General features: G+C 44.8%; 1 protein-coding gene across 1 annotated transcript in view; it reads left to right on the plus strand.

The window, feature by feature from the left end:
- LOC144119473 (uncharacterized) overlaps positions 1–22,391 on the plus strand; it is a 96,472-nt gene extending 74,081 nt beyond the window's left edge. Inside the window, exon 4 of the mRNA XM_077652073.1 lies at positions 22,326–22,391. Within this exon, the coding sequence (XP_077508199.1) occupies positions 22,326–22,391 (66 nt within the window). The remainder of the gene's footprint in view (positions 1–22,325) is intronic.
- Positions 22,392–23,923: the final 1,532 nt, after the last annotated feature.

The raw sequence follows: 23,923 nt of genomic DNA on the forward strand, positions 1-23,923 counted from the left end.
GCTGTTCTGTACAGTTTGCATTTCTTTCTTGTCTAGCATGCACGCAGCTTTCATAACTTTATTTGTGGCAATTTTTGCATCTACATCAGTGTTAAGTGGAAGCCCACGGGGCCGATGCCCCCCCGCACCTGTTACCAGGAGCGATCATGCCCGGGGAGGGGGGGGGGGGGGAATCGAGGAATGTACGTCGAGGCGTGACGCCCGCTTAGGGTGAGAGCTGCGCATTCCACTGTGCTCGGACCGGCGAGCCCTGGGCTCCGTCCACTAGTACATACGATGAAATTGCTTTGCTATTGGTCCAAATTGGGCGAGAGCTAGATTACTCAAGCTCCGCCCAATTATCGAAGGGGTTAAAACCCGCGGGAAACGACGACTTCGGACGAGCGCGCTGAGTCTCAAGCTCGGCCGTTTTTAACAGCCTTTTTTAAACAGCCTTTTTTAAACTGCCTTTTACTCACCTGCCTTTTTTATGTCAGTGCCGTCTTTAACAAATAAGTTCTGTTCTAAGAAGCTAGAATTGCTGCCCCAACCGGCAACGTGTCGCCGGACGAAGGCCTGAAGTACTCTTCGTACTGTTACCCGCCGTTCCCATCAGGAGGAGGGCAGATAAGTTTAACTATCAGTTTCTTCATAGTGTGGCATCATACTAAACACACACCGGCAAAATACACAGAAGAGGAGCGGTGCCTGTGTGTTTCGATCCACCAAATTACCATCGGCAGCAAAAGTTTACGCGACATGGGTCGTCTGAAACATGAGACCGCCTAAATTAATTGTCTTTCTCCACACCCTCATCACGTAAATTTCCGGTGCCGGCAGTCATCATCAGGCTGTCATAGTTTATTACTGTACACTAGCCCGTTATACTTAGTTGCACGGGCAGGGACACTATTTTTCCTTCTTTTGACAGTCTGACAATAATGTACACTAGAGGGAAAGCTGGCAGCTCTTAACTTCATCCTCCATGGTCGCCCGAGGCATACCGGGAAGAAAGCACACCGGATTGACATCTAGTAGTTTTGCTGACTTCGCTAAAGATTGGCTTTTTTTGGTTGTTCAGTTTCGTTTCCATCACTGTATTTTTACTGATGTTTTGTGCGCTTTGTGGTTGTGTAGCATCCGAAGGCGCTTGACTCGAAGTGAGCTGAGCCCAGTGTCTGCAGCCTGATAGACCTAATTTTAGTGTCCTCCTCAGTGGAAGCCATTTACGCCGCAAGCTGGGTTTTGCTCAGCGGGAACCTGTGCTAAATCTGCATTGAAATGTGAAAAAAGGGAACAAGGTTTTTTTAGCTTAAAACACGGCAGTCTGCTGCTGAGAGAACTCGGCACATTTCTCTTTGGAGTCTCGGAGACACTTTAAAAGCGCAAAGCAGTTCGACAAGCGAAACTTATGTTAACCGTACCCGCTGAGAATTGAGTTTGCTTCATTTCGAACGCTGGCAGTGGACGCGCATTGCGTGCAGGAACGAGTTCCATTTCAAGAATTAATTCACACAAATACCCGCATGCTGCACTAGTAAGCATGAGCACGGCCGCCTCTTATTAGTGGTAGGAGAGGTTTGTGCTTCCTAATTCCTTTTTCTTGGCAAAACCTGTCAACGCAGCGCCACGACATGCCGAGAGCCGGCACGTAGTGCGCGCAAATTAGTTTCTCATAGAAAAGCGGGGCTTGGGGCAAGTTTCTGGCGGCAGGAACATATCCTATGCGCGGACATAGGGCGCGTCCTGCAATATTAGACCACACCAATGAAACGTATCTATTTTGCACAAGTGAAAACGGAAGCTTCTAAAGTGTAGTATTTTAAGACCTCAGTTTTATTTTTTTTCAGCAATGTTTACTGTAAAAACTGTGCCTGTTAAACGCAAAAAAATATTTCCCACGATTCGCTACATTTGGCGGCATGACGAGAAAGCCCTCTCTCGCCATGGGCAAATTTGGTGGTCGTTTACGCCTATACGCTTTTATGCTAATTTACTGTACGTCACTGTAAGTCACTGTACGGGATGTACAGTGACAATATTTTATTACAGGACAAAACGACTCCAAAACAGCGCTTTCTTGCAATGTACGTTTTGCGAAAATTTCTATTTCGGCCGTCGCAGTCATGTTTTACGGCCAAACCAAGTACGCCATGCAGTCTTCCGGCACTCTAACGGTGGATGGAGTGCCGTTTAAGGAACTTGCATAGAGAGTGTCACCAGCTTTCCCCCTGAGTAATGTTTAGGAACTATATGACGTAACTATGCCGACTGCAAGACAAATTCCCTCCCACATCCCTCTAACTAATATTCTTCTGCTCCAGCTGCGGCCATCTTATCCCTCCAAACTCCCTAACCTTATGCCCTCGTATAGCTCGCTGCCGCCCCCTGATACGCTTGCTTCCTCTTGGAATTGAGCCGCCGTGGTGCCTCACTGGTTATGGCGCTCGGCTGCTCACCCGAAAGACGCGGGTTCGATCCCGCCCGCGGCGGTCGCATTTCGATGGAGGCGAATTGTTAGAGGCCTGTGCACTGTGCAATGTCAGTGCTCGTTAAAGAACGGCAGGTGGACCAAACTATCCAGAGCCCTTCACTACGGTAGGTAGGTTAAAACTTCATTGATGAACCAAGTAAGGGAAGGCGTTAGGGGAGGTTTGGTTGTCTTGGTTCTTAACCCCGGGTGGTGGCCATCAGCCCATGACTTCGGGCGACCCTCTCCGCCCACTCCACCAGCCTTTTCTGTGAGGCCGCCTGTAAGCTAGAGACCGTGATCTCACAACCTTCTAGGTCTGTGAGGTTTCAGCGAGAAGGTGGTTGGAGTTGTCCGCGTAAGAATAGTATGTGCTCGAAGTTTGCTCTCGGATCCCAACAAAGAGAGCATTCGGGTTTGTATTGACGTGAAACATATTGACTAGCGCATACACAGACAGGGACCAAAGTAAGAGTAAGAGACGGGACACACACTAGACCTGCAACTAGATATTTTACTTGAAACACAGTATTTATAGACTCTACTTCTGCGCCGCCAGTGCCACCTATAAGTTGCTGTCGCGTCAAATGACGATGAAGAAATTGAAGCTTGACGGAGCTTCGATGAGCTTCGATGAAGCTTGATAAAGCTGATTGAAGCTTGAATGAGGTTTAACCTTGAACTTTAACCTGACGCAAATGGTGCTCGAACCGACACGCGTCGCTCACGGATCTTCAAATATTCTGGACTTAATACTGACCAACAACCCTGAAAGCTTATCATCGATTACTTACCTGCGTGAAATCAGTGATCATAAGGTTATTCATGCCATATTCAAGTTCTCCCCCACATCCCGCCAAACGTTCAAGATAACCATCCGTATGTACGACAAAGGCAATTACGAAGAAATCAACAACGAGCTAGAAGCATTCCTGCCCTATTTTCAATCCACATTTCATCACCGGTCTGTCAACGATAACTGGTCGATTTTCAAAAAGAAGATCGAAGAACTGACAAACACATTTATTCCCTCTATCAGCTTTCGAGCAAACCGCCAAAAACCGTGGTTTTCACACAACCTTAAGAGATTAGAAAGAAGAAAAAAACGACTTTATAGTGCAGCGAAACGGAGCCAAGACGCAGATGCATGGGATAGGTACTATCAGGCCGAGAACACGTATTACAATGCAATTCGCTGCGCCAAACAAGCATTTTTCCAAACTGATCTACCAAAAATCCTAACGAATAACCCCAGGAGGTTTTGGGAAATAATAAATCCGCAAGCAACTCGCATCATCGCTCTAACGAATGCCGCAGGCGAGGATGCCAGTGATACTGAATGTGCCGAAATATTTAATCGCGCGTTTGTATCTGTTTTCACAAACGAAACTGCCTCACCATTGCCCACTCCTCCTACTCTAACACTGCCAGGAATGTCTCCCATCGAAATCACAGCGCAGGGTATCGAAAACCTTATCGACAGAATTAAACTTTCGTCAGCCGCTGAAGTGGACGAAATGAACTCAAAAGTACTGAAAAACACAAAACACATTTCTGCCATTTATCTCTCATTACTGTTTCTGCAATCGCTGTCGACAGGAACTTTACCGGACGACTGGAAGGTGGGGAGGGTCATCCCGGCCCGCAAATCAGGTCAAAAGGATTCTCCGCTAAATTATCGTCCCGTCTCCTTAACCAGCGTGCCTTGCAAAATCATGGAACATGTCATCTATTCCCATAACATAAACTTTCTAGATTCAAACAGCTTCCTTGATCCGGCTCAACACGGGTTTCGTAGGGGGCTCTCCTGCGAAACCCAACTGGCAATCTTCACTCACGACGTGCATGCTAACCTTGACCGCAACCTGCAGACCGATGCGTTATTTTTAGATTTTGCGAAGGCATTTGACAAGGTACCTCACCAGCGCCTAATACTAAAACTCGCCCTTTTAAATTTACACCCTAATATTCTGCAATGGATTAAAGAATATCTAGCTAACCGATCTCAGTTCGTTTCTATTAACAACCACCGTTCAAGCGCTCTCCCTGTTAAATCTGGCGTCCCTCAGAGATCTGTGCTCGGCCCACTCTTGTTTCTAATATATATTAATGATCTAGCTTCACATGTGTCACGTAAAATTCGTATCTTCGCTGATGACTGCGTAATCTATCGCACTGTCACTAACATTTCTGATCAAATGGCCCTTCAAAACGACCTTAACAGCGTCCATAAATGGTGTGACCTCTGGCTAATGACGCTAAATGCTAGCAAATGCAAACTCATTTCCTTTCATCGACAACACAACCCTCTTATTTTTTCCTATGCAGTTGCTAACTCGTTTATAGAAAGCGTCCAATCGTTTAGGTATCTTGGTGCCACCCTCTGCAGCGATCTTTCTTGGCGAACACACATTACCACAATCATATCATCTGCTAACAGATCTCTAGGATTCATGAAACGTCATCTTCGTCATGCGCCGCAACACGTGAAGCTTCTGGCTTATAAAACCCTCATCAGACCCAAACTTGAGTACGCCAGCCCCATCTGGAGCCCACACCATGCATACCTAAGAAATGCACTCGAATCAGTTCAGAACCGCGCCATTCGTTTCATTCACTCTGCATATTCATATACCACCAGCGTTTCAGCTCTGAAGAAGAATTCCGCTCTTGAAAGTTTCGCAGACCACCGCCACATTGCCAGCCTCTATTTGCTCCACAAGTTTTTCCATAGTTCTCTAAATCAACCACCCTACATTACTCATCCGAACCGCATATCTCACCGCACTGCCCATCCGTTTCAGATCGCCCGCCCTGTGTCGCGTACTGCAACGTTTTCAGGTTCATTTTTTCTCCGAACTGTTGTGGACTGGAATGGCCTCCCCACCGATATCGCTGCCATCACACACCTGTCTGCATTTTCAGATACGCTAAGCAATTATTTCAAAGAAATGACTTGTACTTGTTGATCAACATATTAACCCACCCCTTATGTAATACCCCCTGAAGGGGGTCTTTAAGGTGAATAAAGTGAAGTGAAGTGAAGTGAAGTGTATTGACTTGGGTGTATTGCGGTTCTGGAGCCGCTCATTATGAGTGTGGCGGTGGATGAGGCCATGGCCAGTGCTATGGCCGCCTCTTCCGCTTCGAGGGAGGTGGTTGCTGTTTCGAGCCCGAGTCATTGCGTTTGAGGTCGTGTCACACCACGCTTAGGGCTTAGGCGTTCTCGTCAACTCCTTTCATAATGTGCCCGACCTTAGCGGCCTCAGACATATGACAGTTGACATGCTGCCACCGGGCCACCACATCTTCTACGTAGCTGGTGAAGGTCTCACCCCGCTGCTTCGTACGCTCACGCAAGCGCTGCTCAGCGCGCAGCTTGCGCAGACGAGGACGGCCAAATACCTCAGTGATATTCGTCTTTATGCCGACCAGGTGGTGATGTCCGCTTCATGGTTTCGGAAATAGAGGTTGGCAACGTCAGCGAGGTAGAATATGACGTTTTTGAGCTTCACTGTGTCGTCCCAGCCGTTGTGCGCGCTTGCCCTCTAGTAGGACGCCAGCCAGTCCTCGATATCATTGTCGCCGGTGCCGCTAAAGACAGCTATGTCCGGCTGCCGCGGCATGCCGGCGTAGATAACAGGTGCTCGAGGCGGTGGTGACGGCTGGGCGGTGTCTTTCGGCTTTTTCGTTGTATAGGTGCCGTTTTTCAGCTCCAGGACGGAATGAGAGTCCACCTCCACCGCTTGCAATGGCTTTTTCGGGCACAAAACACAAGGCACCGCACGGCACAAAGCACAAAGCGCAGAACGGCGTTCACAGAGAGACAGCGTTCCAGCAGCCACGACACGAAGCACGCGCTCGCCGAGAGCAGTCCCGGTGCCGCGTGGGCACTTCGTCGTTAGACACTAAACAGAAATTAACCCAGATGGGTGTTTTTGGCTTGTCCTCTAGCGTCCTCCGAAATCGAGGTTCGATATACACCGTTACACTTGGGCAGATTTATACCCAAAAAAAATACGGAGGACTTACGGTTGGCGAAGGGAGCAGATTTGGTGTACATTTTTACACCAAAAAATACGAAGCACTTGCGGTTGACAATGGGAGCATATTTGGTGTAGATTTTTACACCCAAAAATACGATGCACTTCCGGTTACCAATGGGACGTTTCAACCGCGGCGATACGCTGAGCGGTGGCTGCGGTGTCGTGTGCATGCAGGCGCCAATATTTCGCAACGCCGGCATCCAGAAGGAGGTGATGACAGCGGTCCGTTTTTCTATATTGCATTTTTGCTCTTTCTTACAGGGGTACTAGAACTGCTAACTATATAGGCGGAAAGGTGCTAGTTTGTTAAACACAATAATCAGGTTCGAATGCGCTTTGTAATCATGAACAAAGCCCAATCGAACTTCAATGTTGAGATATAGCTAGCCCCGTTCCGTCCATGCCGTTACGAAGTAGTACTGTAAGGAAGAGGGAAAAAGCGCTGGATACTAAGTGCATCGGACCGCTGTCTTCACCTCCTGCTGGATGCCTGCGTTGCACGATCGTGGCGCCACGCATACACACGACGTCGCAGTCACGTCGCAGCGTACTGCCGTACATCGCGGAAACAAAACGAGACCAGCGGCGGCGGCGGCAAGAAAACGTCTTTTATCAGACTCCACTGTGTATACGGCACTTCTGTAAAAATACACAAACCATGGCTCCGGCGCTAGTCTAAAGTACGTTGACGGGGTGGTTCGCAATGGGCAAGAAAAACAGAGTTGGGGCGAAGACAGGCAATGAAACTGAAAACAAAACCGTGGTAACGGATCTACGTGCCAAATTCCTGCAACACATTTTTTCTTCTTCTCGTAAAAGTATACCATCTGTTCACTGTGGTCCAAAAACTGAATCCCTGAAGTTAAAGAACCTGAATGTTGCACAAGCCACTTGCGGGCGGCTCCACATTGGACAAATAATGTTTGCTATCTGTTCGCCTTTAGAAGTTTTTATAAAGAATGCATTTCTATATTGTATCCTTAAAATCCGTTGATTGCTGTCACTTATTTTTGCAGTCCATAATGGACTTTTATAAAGAAAATTTTGAATTCCGTGCTCCACTTGCGCATTGAAAATATTTTTCGAGAACTATTTTCATCCAGTCTATAAGTCCTCAAAAGTCGATAAAAGCAGAAGGATTCGCAGTAAGGATTGCACGAAAACATGGCATATAGCTTGTGCTCCGTGGTTTTATTTTCGAACAAAAATATAGTTCTTGGATTTTACCTTCATAGTACAAGGTAGCTGTGTAAGTTTGTTGCACAATTTTTTTCCGAGACTGCCGTTTTAAGCCCTTTACAAAACATTGTTGCTAGCACGTCCTCAAAACACAGTTCGCAATTTAACTTGTGCATGCGACTTACATTCATTCCACTGAATGTTCGAAAACACTTAATTACACAGACCACCGCTACAAATAGCACTGGATTATCACAAATGTCAGTTACTAACCTACACACATATCTGAAATATTAACACCAGCAGCATTAAAAGGCTGTTTATCATGTCAAGCTTATTCAATTGAAAAGAAATGGAAGAGTCTGCGTGAAGTAAACAAGATGTCACGGAGACCTGTAGATTACAATTTCATTTTTTTAAGTGGAGGACAATAAACAACATTTGAAACCACAATTCTTGGACAGGTATTAGAGATAGGGACTAACCTGAAATCAGCACCTAAAAGTAATCAAAACGATACACTAGCAAATCTTGAAAAACAATGCCGAGTTGTCTTGAAAACTTCTTCGCTACACTTCAGGATAACTGGTGCTATCAGATAAGATTAGCTAAAAAATATTATGCACCAGACAATTCCCAGTGGGTAATTCCAAGTGGCTAACTTCAAGATGCAGATTACAAATTACAGTAAAAGAAATACTGAGCAGACATCCTAAAGCAGCCCACTACATCTACAGTAAAATATCACAAGTATCCAAGCTCTAACGTTTGTGTTTGTTTTTGAGAAACACATAGGACGAACATAACCTTAGAAAACGTATAAAATACATTAAATTTAACACACAATCACATAAAACAACACAAAACAAAGCTTTACACTCAATATATGGAGGTCTGTGCTCTAAAGAAAGTTTATGTGCCCCGAAAAATATGTTAGCCACCCAATTGAAGGAGTCTGTCGGAAATAAAATGCAGCATTCAAAACTTATATGGAAAAAAATTAGAATACAGAAACACATGCACACATGCTTTTCAATGTAGCTAACAAATAATGAATAATGCTGAAACACAAGGAATTAGACAACCTGGTATTATACCTGACTGTGCGCACTACAAGAAAAGCAAAAACACATGGCTAAGGTCAAAGCATTAAGGACACAGGCATCCTGTTTGATTGGGAGAAAGGCATTCATCACCTTCCCTTTAGGACGAAGTGAAGACAAATTCCAGAAAATTTCCCATGGCAACTGATCAGACTAAGGACTAGTAACGTTATGATTAAATAAGTAATTGAATTTCTGAAGACCTGTGTCTAAGGACGTATTTGCTTGAAAACTTAATTGTTCACCCAATCTATTATCACTATTATTTTGTTCTAATTAAAGGATATGTATACATGCTAGCAAATGTGTCATGGGGCAGAACGGGTGATCACGGGAAGTCTATAAAAAAAACAAAAAATTACAAAATGCTGACAGTGCTCCCGGGAAGCTGTAGAAGCCAGATACAAAAAGATAAAAACCATGATTAGCCCATGCAGGGAGAAGAAACCAGTAGGGTGATGATTCTTAGGGTCAACGAAATGTTGCTGTTTGTCATGTCTTTCCATGCTGTCACATAATGCGAGTAAAGCATTTGTCAAAGATTACAGCCCAAGGAATTCGCTTCTGAGCCTTGTTGTGCACCGCTAGCATTCCAGATGTCTTGAAGGTACAGAAAAACTTGCCCTGATCACCGTGAATGTTGGACATACATGGATGCTCAGAGGCCTTCTTACATGGCTTAGAAGCCAAACCCGTTGGCTCTGTACTTTTTGACAAAGGCTATACATCAGTTTTCTCACAGATTCATGCTGATATTGCTTTCTTTTTTCTTCACTCTGGCCAACTGTATCATGTTAACATTGATAAGTTACAGCAGCACAGTTTGTGTTCCACTCCCAGTGTTCCAAACAGTACTAAAAAACTAGACATGTAAAACATGTACAGGCGGATAGAAGAGGCAGCTGTGAAGGAAAGACGAAGTGGTTTTTAAAAACCGCTGAGCTCAAAACCATCGAAGCGTGGTTTATTTTAGGCCAAGTCTCTAAAAGCACTCTCAAGAAAGGTCAGCAGACAGAGTGCCTTTTTTAGAGTTTCCAAACCGAACACCCAGAAGGCTGCAAACAGCAGAATCCCCACAGAAGCGATGAGGTTTTCACTAGAAGGTGATGGCCAATGAACAGGAAAACTGCGCCTTGATAGGTGAGGAGGCATGCTGTAAGTGCTTGGTCCTGCAAAATTAAAAAACGAAATATCACTGAAATTTTTAACACTTGTAGAAGTGCAAAGAAATATTATCGCATTTCAGTATAATGCACATTATGACTACACTATCCTAGGGTTAAATTCATGAGGGGATGGTCTCCCCTCCTCAAAGTGGGAAATTTTACATAGAAAAACCATGCTCAGCCCAATTTTTCAAAAAATAAAGTCAAAGAAATGCAAGGTTCAAACATGTCACTGACCAATTTTTAAAGATAATGGTAACCAGGCTAATGTACTTGGAGCTATCAACACTGTCTAGCTTCGACTTCATTGCCCACCACTATGTGCAGGAGACCTTGGTGACAAATCTTGTATCAAAACTTTTTTATTCATGATTCGTTAGTATGGATGAATCACTTTGCGAGAATTTTGCTCAGAAACCAAAGTGTCCATATTACAGAGGCACGGCTGTACATATTATTTGTCCGTTAGAGCCATGATCACATTTAGTGGGCCACCACAACTATGCAAAAGTTAAACAAAATGCTGCAATGGCCTCCCTTCCAAAGATTTGAAAACCATATTCTAGCTATAATAAAACTGAGCTGCTCAATTTCATTTAATTAGAACCAGTGCAGCAAGAGCCTAACTGTAATCGAACTAGAGGCTAAAGAAACAATGGTGAGCCATTGCTCATTAGGGAGCGTGATACAAAGTGCGCATTCGAAAGGTATAGCTGCACACGAAAGTTACCACTCTTGCCTTAACCGTGACATTTGATACATATGGCGACTACAGGAATTTTTGCTGAGCATCAAAGAAGCAAATGTTCTCTAGGGAATCACATTTTGAGCACCTATAACAGCACGCGAAGCAATAATCAGTACTGCCCATGAATCATATTTGTTTGTGTATAATGAAGACCTAAAGATACAAAACTTGAATGGTGTTGTTCAAAGTGTATATCGCCATTATACACAGCTTGTGAAGTAGCACTCTACAATGATTGGACTTTAAAACAAAGCACTCTTTTCCAACTGAAAATAAAAAATAGCTGCACCGTATCCAGACCACATTACCATTTGTCAATATAATGACAAAACCACAGTCACAAAAGCAAATAACGGTTATCGCCTCTCCATAGTTTCGTGCAAGTCTAAAGAAACCACAACAGTCTCAACATTGGAATATTCGTTATTGAAAAGAATGGTAGTGAACACGCGTGAAAATGAGACAGTAGCAATGCAAATCCAAAAATAGCAGCGTGCCAGTACGCTGTATCTGGTTTAGTCATGAAAGTACTCTATTTTCAGAACTGAGCATAGTTCCAGCAGTTACACTGGCTCCTTATTCCTACTATTGCCTTTTTTCTAATTGCAAAGTAACTATGCCTGAATTTTAAAGAAAATCCTTTGGGGGTCAGTAGCTCCTTACTGTCACTGTTTGCATTCCGCCTCTTTGCATTATAACGAAACATCAGCGCTTTGTGCCAGCCCCATTCTAAAATAAATAATCACAAAACCCATGGTTTGCTAAAGCTCGTGACATCAAAGCCTAAATTTGAGTAAATTCTGCGCCTAAAAGGTAGTTATCAGAGGCTCAGATAAACACTGAGCTGCTATTTTCGTACAAAAATTTCAGTTGTTCAGCATGTCCACCAATCGTTTGCACAAAAATACCTACAAGTGTTGCAGGGGGCATCTTTCTTTGTGACTTAACTCTGAACTGTTTGGTACAGCTTGTAGATTAAACTGATACAATCTTGTAGTGCTTCATGGATTAGAACCTGGATAAAACAATGTCCAGTCAGGTTTGATACCAAACAAATCATTATGAATAAAATGTATGTCGTTTGAATTACTGACTCCAGTACTAGTAAGTGAACAAGGCAATAAGGTATGAGATGCTTTGAAATTAAAGCAGCTGTTATATTTTGCACAAATAGTGACAGCACGTTTATACTGCACCCATCGAAGTTATGCCGCAACGAACCGCAGAACATAAGGCAAGAACTGCCAGCCGTTGCTTTCTCGCTTCATCTCGTGTTCCAGTGACAAAGAGATTGCGTCATTGACTGAAAGCAACAAATGATCAGATTGGAATTCTATATATGGCGGCCGAAGCTATGACGGCAGAATACAAGTATGCACTTCAGAAGCTTTGAGCACATTCATTTGCTGCGACGCGCACGATAAGCAAAATTATGTTTTTTGTAAGGAACCATGGCATTCTAGAAAAACAACCTGATTTTGTTTATGTTAATAGCGATGCCGCATACCTCTTTCTGTGAACATGCATGAAATTAAGAGTGGCCAAAAATGCTGCACATATCCAAACTAAAAAGACACAAATGCTTCGGATGCCACTAAAATAAAGATGCCGAAAACCTACAGCCGCTTGCAAGGTGCACTTCAGTGCAGACGCAAGCAGACTTGTACAGAGCGCTCGTGCGGTGCTTTGAGGAATGAAAGCGAACTTATAACGCAGGCAGTGGGATTGACTGACAATGCAGGCGCTCAAGCGGTGGTGCATAGTCATAGAAAACAACCTATACACTTGCAGCGCGTCGTTAAGAAAACTGCGTTAATGTTTTGCTTCATTCCGCAGCACAGTGCTCCAGCGCTCCACACAGGCCTCACGTCTTTATCGTACAACGATATTTAAGACGCAAAATCACTTACCATGCCGGCGAGACGGATGTGAGACGGCAGGGATTCAAGAATATCCTTCCGGGCAGCAGTGTCTCGGTAGAAATTTCTCTCCCGCTGGCCAAGGGCGCGGCAAAACCAGCGCTTGTCTCAATTCGCTCACAACGGCGCCATACCGCCATTCGCAAACCAGAGCGAGGGGCAAGCTCAGCCGTCGTTTACGATATCCACTTCAATGAACTCGGTTAAGCATCCATCATTCCTTTCTCCGTCGCGCATCGAAAAGCAGCAGCGGCGGCAAACGCACAGTGCCGCTCACGATATCCGTTCAGCACTCACGAGTAACGACTCTCTCGCCGTCTTCTGATCCTTTGCGCCGCTTGGTGTCGATTGCATCTCGACCGAAACCAAAACTTGCTGCTTCGTTCCGGAACTAAGCGAAACAGATAAAGGTCCACAGCTCCACTGGCGCGTTCTTTTGAACAGCAGCAGCAATTCGACCTCGCTCCGTCTCAGTTGCCGTACGGTGTTTTTTTTTTTCACCGTTCGGAAGGTTCGGAATGGCGACAACCACTCCGTTAGAGACGGCTGATGAAGGATTGCGAACATCGTTAACACACCGTCAGTTCTAGCTGGTGTAGTTTCGGTGTTTATGGTATCATGTGAACCGTCTTATTGGTGTTCTCGTCTGGCGATGCGGAGTTTTAAAGCGGACGAACACTGATAAACCTCCCATCTCGTGTCATTCGTGTTTAGTGTGGTATACAATGGCTTCGGCGCGTGCTTCGCGTCTTTCCCGGTTGTGGGTTGGGTGTACATACGTTCTTGGGTAGTGGGTGGACGATTAGCTTTTCCTTGATTTGTTCAGGAATAGAATGTTGTGGGTGTTGTTCGAAGGGGACACATTGGTTGAATCTTTAATGCGGCTAGAATTTGTCTGCCCTCGCTTGTGGAGGATAGTCTGCCCAACTGTGCTGTGCGGCGGACTTCAGTCTGTTCTTGTAGAGTGTTTTGAACCCCCATGCGGAGGATACTATTGTTTGAGGTCCCTTGTGGGAGATTTAGGGCCGATTTGTAGGCCTGTCTTATTAGCACATTAACTCTTTCCGCTTCTATCATTGTGAGATGAAGATAGGGGAGTGAGTGTATCAGTCTGCTATCAAGAATCCTTGTACAAACCACCTGAGGTCTTGTTCTCGCATGCCTCGGTGCTTGTTTGCTATTTTGATTGGCCTGATGGTTTGATATGTCATTTCAGTAGAACACGTTCTTGGGCAAGTTGCTTCATAGCTTGAGTAGATGAAGCGCACAAAAACACTGCACACACAAAATGAATACATGAGACGAGCGCTACTTGCAACAGTTTATTGAAGTCAAGAATGGCTTATTTATAGCCAAGAAGAAGGCGTGTAGGAAAGGGGACAAAAACAATATAACAAACAACAGGTAAATGACTAGCGCGAGGGGAAGGATACCACAGAGAGGGAACAAAAGTGAGTGAAATCTTTCTAAATGTATCTAAAAATATACTTTCATTCCTATGAATGACCAGCGATGGGGTGCAGGCACAGGAACTCCCGCTTTTTTTAATCCGGTGGGCTTCTAGCAGTTCACGGCCAGTCTTATCTTTACTCCGACATAATATCCGAGTTTCTTGGAGTTTCGCTTCCCAAATTTTTCGCTCTTCTTTCCCGCAGTCCTTGCAGTGATGCGGCAAATGTGATCCGGTGCCTGTTCTTAGCGAGCGTTTATGCTCCGTTAGGCGTTCATTACTACATTGGCCTGTCTGGCCGATGTACACCTTTTCACAAGTCAGCGGGATGCTATAGACTACCCCCAGAGCACATTTCAGAAAATGGATTGCATACTTAGTTTCACATTCTGCTGATTTTGCATAATCATTTACAATCTTCCGACACAGCGATGCAAGTTTTCTGGGTGCAGAGAAGACCACCGGGACTTAGTATTTTATGGCAACATGCTTAAGATTATGGGCCCCTTTGTGGGAGTATGGAGTGACCACAGAACTGATTTTCTTTTCAGGTACTTCACAATACTCGCTCTTTTTTTCTCATTCTTTTTTTTCCTTTTGCAGCAATGATTTCGTCACAGAGCTCATCACTAGGGAAGGATAGCCTGCCAGTTTAAGTTTTTTTATCTTTGCATCAAAGCTTTCCTGTACATTATGACAGCACGATTTCTTTAGCGCTGAATCAAGGCACATGATGGCAATGGCACGTTTCACTGTTCTCGAGTGCGTCGAATCATAGGGCAACAATTCTTTGCGGCCGCGAGGACGATACATACAGCAAACACCTTCGTCAGTAATATGTCAATATCTAAAAACTGTCATTTGTTTTATTTGGCTAGTTCATACGTAAAATCCCAACGCTTAGCATGTTGTTTAATATCCGATAAAATATCCTGCACAGTGTGCGAGTAAGTCAAGAGTGATTGTTTAGTCAATATAATTTAAAAAATCGTCAACGTACCTAAAGGTCTTCAGAAATTTGCCTGCGTCAAATGCCCCCGATAAGGTTCTGTCAATGCCCACAAGAAAGATGTTGCACAGTACGGGAGCGACGCATTAACGAATACATATACCACGTTTTTGCACCTACATTTTACTGTGAAAGGCAACGCTTGTCGAAGACAAATAAAACTCTAAGAGGGCTAGAAAGTTATCTACAGATATGTCGGCAGTATTTTGGAAAGAAATCACGCCGCTCGTTTCTACGCAGGCTAAGACAGATGCCATCAAGTCTGCATGGGGTATAGAGTAAAAGGGATCAACCACATGTACAGAAAAAATACAACCTAGTGACTTGTTCTCCCGCAGAAATTCAACGACTGCAAGACTGTTTTTGACCCCATCGCTTGTCATTCATAAGAATGAAAGTATATTTTTAGATACATTTAGAAAGATTTGATTCACTTTTGCTCTCCCTCTGTAGTATCCTTCCCCTCGCACTAGTCATTTAGCTGTTGTTTGTTATATTGTTTTTGTCCCCTTTCCTACACGCCTTCTTCATGGCTATAAATAAGCCATTCTTGACTTCAATAAACAGTTGCAAGTAGCGCCTGTCACGTGTCTTCTTTTCCTTTGTGCTGTGTTTTTGTGCGCTTCATCTACTCAAGCTATGAACCAACTTTCCCAAGAACTTGTTCTACTGAAATACCTTTATTCTACAGTGGACCCTTTTCTATGTGTCTCTTCAAGTCCGCCGCAACCTTCACTGGTGATCTGCCATATCGCCCTTACGACGTGCCGTGCGAGGGTTTATGTTTTCTGCATCAGGAAGGGACTTATACCTCTTGAACTCGCCGCATTGTTTGGTTTCGCCAGACCCTCCATCGGTCATGTTAAAAGGACGTGCCGGATCTAACGATCCGAGCTATGGAGATAGGTTCGTGTTTTCTACAATCGGCTTCGTTTATTGTGCTTTTTTCTGGACCCTATGACCATCGCCGGCAGGAAGCTACAGTCTCTGCGGAAACTAGCAGCGCAGACCACAGAATTCTTGTGGCAAAAGACTCTGCTTTTCCTACCCAAAGGAAGTAAAGAAGTCCAAGACGGCGGCACGGCTCCTCAGATGTGGGGGGGGGGGGGGGGAGCATACATTCCGGACGACATCGTTGAAGTCCTCAAGAAGGGTTCGAAGTACAGCCTTGAGCCGAGGATCCCGGAACATGAGCTCCTCTCCCTGAATCGACGGATTTCCAACAAAGTCGATGTGGAGGACAAAGAAAGGTGCTTGCTCGACGGTGTTGACAGCCTCTTCAGGACGGTGCCTACTAACGGGCCTCTCCAACAATCTCCAATGAAACTCGTCGTAGATCTCTTCAAGGACAATGACCTACGACTCGTGCAGGCCGACAAAGAAGGAGGCTGCGTCGTTTTGCCGTCACCCATGTTCAACGAAAAAGCAGCCCAAGCTATCCAGACGAACTTCAAGACCACTAAACAGAAACTTGGAAAGGTAAAAAGTCGGGCAATTTCTTTATGTGAACAACTCGGTTTGCAGAAGCTCGCAAAAGGCATTCAGGACACCAAGCGCAATAGTTTGGATGTGTTCTTCACTGCGAAAACACACAAGCAAGGTGTACCTTTCAGGTGCATAGTGAGCGAAAGAGGTGCCTGGCAAAATCAAGTTAGGCGCTACCTTCTAAAGCAGCTCAATACACTGGTTTAGAAGATCCGTTTGGCGTCAAAAACAGTCTTGCAGTAATTGAATTTCTGCGGGAAAGCAAGTCACTAGGTTGTATTTTTTCTGTAGATGTGGTTGATCTCTTTTATTTTATACCGCATGCATAGTTGATGGCATATGTCGTAGCCTGCATACAAACGAACGCTATGATGTCTTTCCAAAATACTGCCGGTATATCTGTAGATAACTTTCTAGCCCTCTTAGAGCTTTATTTGTCTTCGACAAGCGTTGCCTTTCACAATCAAATGTATGTGCAAAAACGTGGTATATGTATTGGTTCATGCGTCGCTCCCGTACTGTGCGACATCTTTCTTGCGGGCATTGACAGTACCCTATCGGTCGCATTTGACGCAGGCAAAGTTCTGAAGACCTTTAGGTACGTTGACATTTTTTTAATTATATTGACGAAACAATCGCTCTTGACTTACTCGCAAACTGTGCAGGATATTTTATCTGATTTTAAACAACTTGCTAAGGGTTTGGATTTTGCATATGAACTAGCGAAAGAAAACAAATTACAGATCTTAGTTATTGATATAACCATTACTAACGAAGGTGTTTGCTGTATGTATCGTCCTTGTGCCCGCAAAGAATTGTTGCCGTGCGATTCGACACACTCGAAAACTGTGAAGCGTTCTATTACCATCATGTGCCTTGATTCAGCTCTTAAGAAATCGTGCTGTGATAATGTACAGGAAAGCTTTGACGCACAGATAAAAAAAGCTTAAACAGGCAAGCATTTCTTCCCTGGTGATTAGCTCTGTGATGGAAGCATTGCTGCAAAAGGTAAAAAAAAGAAAGAGAAAAAAAGAGCGAGTATGGTGAAGTATCTGAAAAGAAAATCAATTCTGTGGTGATTCCATACTCCGACAAAGTGGCATTAATCTTAAGCATGTTGCCATAATATACTACATCCCGGTGGTCTTCTCTGCACCCAGAAAACTTGCATCGCTGTGTCGATAGATTGGAAATGACGATGCAAAATCAGCAGAATGTGAAACTAAGCATGCAAACCCTTTTCTGAAATATGCTGTGGGGGTAGTCTATAGCAACCCGATGCCTTGTGGAAAGGTGTACATCGGCCAGACGGGCCGGTGTATTAATGGAGGCCTATGGGAGCATAAATGCTCGCTAAGAACAGGCATCGGATCACATTTGCCGCATCAGTGCAATGTCTGCGGCAAAGAAGAGCAAAAAATTTGTGAGGCGATGCCCCAAGAAACTCGGATATTATGTAGGAGTAAAGATAAGACTGCCCGTTGAATGCTAGAAGCCCACCGGATTAAAAAAAGCGGGAGTACCTGTGTCAGCACCCCATCGCTGTTCGTTCATAAGAATGAAAGTGTATTTTTAGATAAATTTAGAAAGATTTGAATCACTTTTGTTCCCCCCTCTGTAGTATCCTTCCCCTCGCACCAGTCATTTACCTGTTTTTTGTTATATTGTTTTTGTCCCCTTTCTTCCACGCCTTCTTCTTGGCTATAAATAAGCCATTCTTGACTTCAATAAACAGTTGCAAGTACCACCTGTCTCGTGTCTTCCTTTCCTGTGTGCTGTGTTTTTTTGCGCTTCATCTACTCAAAAAAAAATTGATGTGTCATGACGGTGGGTTTGGAGCTGGCCTCTGTATTGAGGCCGTTGCTTTTCATGAACATTCCCAGAATGCGGAGTTTCTGCAGCTCTGTGACGGGAGGCCGTCGACCTTCACTTGTATAAAGGGTTCCCCTTTTGTGACGGTCCACGGTCGGGTCGAGCAGCACGATTTCGGATTTGGTAGGCGATCATGCGAGGCCTATACAGGCCGCGCACTCCGCTCCCGCGTCCGCTCCCGCTGGGAGGGTTTCCTCCATTTCGCCGACATTTCCTGTCGTCGTCTACAGGGTTATGTCATCTGCGTAGAAGGAATGGGATAGATGTGGGATGCGCTCTAATTTTTGGGCCATGGGTGTGAGGAAGATGTTGAAGAGCAGTGGAGATAAAACTTAGCCTTGGGGCGTGCCCCTGCTTCCTGTGCGCGTGTGCTGTTGCGTTTCGTTAACGAATGTTAGGCCCTCGTTTTGCATTAATTTCCAAATTTGTGAGCCCTTTCTCCAGTTGTGCTTGTAGCCCAGTTTATGTGTTTCGCGTTAAAATCTCCTAAGAGTAGTCCCGGGTTTTTCGCTGTGATTTTTAGCGCTTTTCTAATTACCGCGAAGTGGGGGCCTCCGCTGCATTATGGGGCGCTGTACGTGTTGAGGGTGAATAAGCGAAGGTTTCTTCTGGTTGTGGGAATGAGCTCAATCAAGTGGCAGTCTATATTTTCTAGTTCGATTAGGTGATGTGTAGCGGTGTAGGCTCTGTCGACAAGGGTGGCTATCTGCTGGCTGGTTATTGTGTTTGGGTTGTGAGGTGTGCCGTTGAAGAGTTTGGCAGAGGTATGCGTTTCCTGCAACACGATGACCGCTGGGATCTCCGCGTCGGGAAGGAATTGTATGTGGAGCAGAAGGTTACTGCGTTTAGAGCGGTAACCTCTGCAGTTGCACTGCCATACTCTAAGTTCCTTGCTGGTTGTTTCCATCATAGATTAGCTTAGTGGGGGCGAGTGGGTTGAATTTGCTTTCGGTAGAGTTTGCCTTGGCTGCCCTGATGGTGAGCGATGACGGCATCTTGTGCGCTCACATTTCGCTCGAGCACTGCCACGCGGCTATACTGTTGCTGCACAAGTTCTGGTTTCCTTGGACGTGTTTTCTTTTGTTTCAGAATGCTAATAGCCCTAAAGATTGTCTCGAGGGACACTGCGCTGTCTTGTGGTAGAGTTCGGTTCTTTGGTCTTGCGTTTCACGGGGAGTCCTTGTGTGGGGGAGCTTGGTGGGCTAGCTATTGGTGTAGGAGTAGGGGTGTCTCTAGGGATATCCATCTTTTCAGGGGTTGTTGATTTTTTATTAGCAGTTCCATCTCTTTGCTAAGGTTTTCTATTGTTGGCTCTGTTGTTGAATATGTTTGTTCTGCTTTTCTAGCTGTGTCTTTAGCTGGTTATTCTCCCTAACCAAGGAGGGAGATCGCGGGTCCCATCCGAGCTGTTTTTAGAATGCGGCTTGGCCTCCGCTGCGCAGGGGTGGGAAAGACGGTGATCTGCTCTTCGTTCCGTTAAGTGGGATAGAGCTCTTCCTCGTTCCGGACTTGGATTCGGAGCGGGAGTTAGCGCGGCCTCTCGAGTTTGACCACTGCGGACTGCGTGACTCTCGGTGGGTCGGCCACCACTTCCCCCCCCCCCCCCCCCTCCGTTTCTTCTTTGGTACAGTTGGCGGTGGTGCCTGGTTTCTTGTTGCCCGGGCGGTTGAAGCGAACCTTGCATTCGGCGTCCTTCATAGCCTTAGTCGCTTTGGGACGTTAAACCCCCATAAACCAGATCATCCTCTCGGAATTTAGTCCGTTTCCTTAACGATCATCACGTATCCTGCATTTGATCACATGACTTGTCAAAGCCAATTTCTGCTCCTTGGTTTCGATTAGAATTTCATTAACCTGCATTTGTACTCTCATCGACTCTGGCCTGTGCTTGTTTCTCAACGTTACACCTGTCATCTTTCCCAAAGGACGCTGCTTTTTCAACATACGTACCAAAACTTATCCGATATTCGTTTAATAAATCAGTTCATGTAGAGATTGGTTTATGTACTTCTTTCTTGCTTGAACCAAAGGCTTAAGATCTGCAGGGTTGCATAAATATATAAAGAAAAATTTAAGCTGAACCCTTTTCGTTAGCCTCCACATTTCCGCCCCGTAGGTGAGTACTGAAAATACACCATTGGTGTGTAGTCTTCGCTTGAGTGGTTCATCTATTTTACTTATTTATCTGATATCCACAGCGCCATTCGGCAATAGAGGGACGGGGGTAGGTTTACAAATACAAAAGTATAGAGTACAATACAAAACGAAAAACGCGGTCACGAACACGTAAAAAAAGACAAAGCTTCGGGAGAATCGTTTTGAGATTAGTGAAAAGAGACATGACCCCTTTCCATCACTGCATTGGGATGACATTAGAACTAGCACGAAATGGGAACCCACCCATGCACTTACATAATAAGTTGGACAAGGCTATCATCAGAATTAATCGCCAAGTATGTCAGCAGTGATACGAAAAGTCATAAGGAAAGAAAGAAAAAACTACAAAACGGGAACACACACGTACACAAGCATTGGTAAAAACAGGGAAAGGTTATCACATCTAGTGGCAACCAAAAAACATTGTCTGCAGCGAAATGGAGCCATAAATGAAGAATTAAAAAAAGGCGGGAGAAGCGGGTAATTTCAGAGTCTCCAGTCCTTTTAAAGAAGAGCAGAACGCGTCACTAATTGTGCAGGCAATGACAGATGAGGGCAATCGGTTCCATTGTCGAATTGTTTCTGGGAAGAAAGAAGAACTGAAAGATTCAGATTTTTTGTCGTGATCCAGACGTAAGGACACATAATGAGGTGAAAAGATGCATTTTTCACGTAGGATACCAGTTCGGTATTGTTAACTCTCATGAAAGAGCTTCAAACGAAGCACAACTCTGCTATACTGTAATGAATCCCTGCCTATTGCTTGTTTACAAAGTGTAGCACTAAATAATATATCCTTGGCTGACTAACCTAGAACGTAACGAGCAGATCTGTTTCGCACTTTTTCAAGCTTATATTTATGGAGTGCAGTGGGAGGATCCCATGCCGGGCAGGCATATTCGTAAACGGAGCGCACTTTTGACTTGTATAAAAGTTTCCTGGTCACTTGGGAAAAATTGCTAGGGCTCCTGCGTAAGAAGCCGAGGGATTTAGAAGCTTTGACAACAATGCAATCTATGTGCCGGTGCCAACTTAAATATGAGGTGAGATTTACTCCTAAATATTTATACCCGTGAACTACATTTAGGATTTTGCCTTTTATGATATAGCGAGAACCATTCGTTGCTTTCTTCCACGTGATTTTCATACACACGGTATTTTTCTAATTTTAAATTCATGGTGCATTTTTTACACCAATCGTGTATTGAATCTAGATCGTCTTGAATTGTCTGGCAGTCACCATTGCAGGTAGTTTTTCTCCATATGATCTCAATATGTACCCCATTCTTATTTTCCTAGTTATTCTCCTACAGTAAGTAATATGTACGGTTTTGTCGTTTGCAAACATACATGGGTGCTCATGTTGACACTTGCCCTTCTGGTATCAATGGCGTGGTGTTTGAAATCATTTGCACAGGCGCTTATTGCGCTCGTTTTGATAAGGCAGCGCTGCGCGTAAAGCATTCCGCGCAGTGTGTGATAAGACGCAGGCGGCGCGCCAGCTTGCGATGCTTCTCTTTTTTCCCTCGGGAAATTGCTCGAAAAGCGCTCCCTCTTCAAATTGGTAGTGTTCTGGGCTAAGTCGCAATGTCATCAGAAAAAGATATTTTCGACAAACGCGGGCAAGAGTAGAGCCGAATGTCATGGAGCAATGTTTGCGTGAGCACCAATGCCTCTTGCTTTCCGCCGTTTCTCTTCGCAGGTCCGCGAATCATGACTGGTTCTTTTTTGCTTCTTCGCAGATGGGCGGAGCCATCATCACGTACACGGTGATCTTGGTGCAGACCAGCCAGGGGCTGAGCCTCTGAATGGCGACCACTTCAAATATAACAGCGCAATTGCACCGAGGCCGATTGTTGGCCGGACATTTTTGAAACGCTTACTGCGATTGCACAGAACAATACTATTGGCGCACAACGACGCACAACACAAGCAGAAACTGCTTGTTGCGCTTTTAAGGAGTCGTTTTCATTGGACACGAAATAATGGCCTGTTGGCATTCCAGCTAAAGATGAAGTAGCGCACGGATTGAAAAAAAGCAGCGAGCAAGCAGTAAATGAAGGCTGTCTTTAAGGTAAAGAGAATTCATCCGCGTAAAAGAGGAGTGTCAAGTCACAAGGAGTCTGAAATTGTACACGCATGTAAAAGTTTATTGGCTGGAGGCCAGAGATCACATATCAGACTCCAATATCCTGAGAAAATCGATGCATTCGACAGTCTATCATGTGTGCTAGAACGGCGCGACTACCACTTTATAACGACTACGGTAAAATACAGTCCGGAAATCTACCCTCGGATTGTAACTGCTGCGGAGAAATATGCGAGCCATAGTGTCATAAAGCAGACATCGTTGAACGGAAAGGAGAAGGAAGAGAAATCCTTGATCCGTTTTCGATTCCAACAGCGGATGTAGGAACGTGTGTGAGTGAGCCATGAAGCGCACTTTCACAAACAGAGATTGAACAGTTCAGGCTAGAGCGCGAAGAAATGGGCAAGATGAAGATGCTGTCCTGAACGCATCAGCACAGATGGACAAATTTTCTAATTTATGCCTTCCTTCCCCAACCTCGCCATAAAATACTTGGTCCTTCCGCGCTCTCACACTCAAAAAATTACCTGGCTCTCGACATCATCATCGGCCCTCCTTCACAATCGCCCTCAAAATCATCACTGCTAACATTCGGGTTGTTTTTCTTAGTAGAGATATGCGCCGACATTAACGAGTACCGCAGGGTGCAAACTATTACTGTCTGATCTGCTTTCCACTGAGCCGCCATCATATTGCTTAGCATTCGGAAGTTCTCAGTGGCCATCAATATATCCGCAAGAAATAACGCAGAATATAGGTTTACGACCCATGCGGGTTTAATGTCCCAAAGCGACTCAGGTTTTAAGGGTCCACAGACTGCGGCATGTTACTAGCGTAAAATGCACACAAAGTACAGAGAGCAAAACACACAGGACAGACGCTAGACTTCAACTGCAGTTTGTTGCACACGTATGAGAAGAAATCACTATGCGCATCTGCGCGTGCTCGATACAAAAAACCCTTGATGAACACGATCGCTGGTTATCGCCGACATATAGAGTACAAAACAAAAAGAAAAAGTTAATTAAAAATAGATTGAAGCGCGTGCTTTTTGCCAGGTATGCAATCTCTTTACTCGCGAGGGCTATTGAAGGGGTGCTCACGCATTTCTGTCCTGCTTTTTTCATACAAAAAGCCTCAAACATTTTCCTATCTACCTGCTTGTCTAAACGCTTCAGAACGCGAGTGCTGCGTTCCTCTATTTCTCCTGCGTTCCTCTATTTCTCCATGCTTCATTGTTTTGCACTTGCG

Source organism: Amblyomma americanum, chromosome 2, assembly GCF_052857255.1.
Source record: "Amblyomma americanum isolate KBUSLIRL-KWMA chromosome 2, ASM5285725v1, whole genome shotgun sequence".
NCBI classification, from domain to species: Eukaryota; Metazoa; Arthropoda; class Arachnida; order Ixodida; family Ixodidae; genus Amblyomma; species Amblyomma americanum.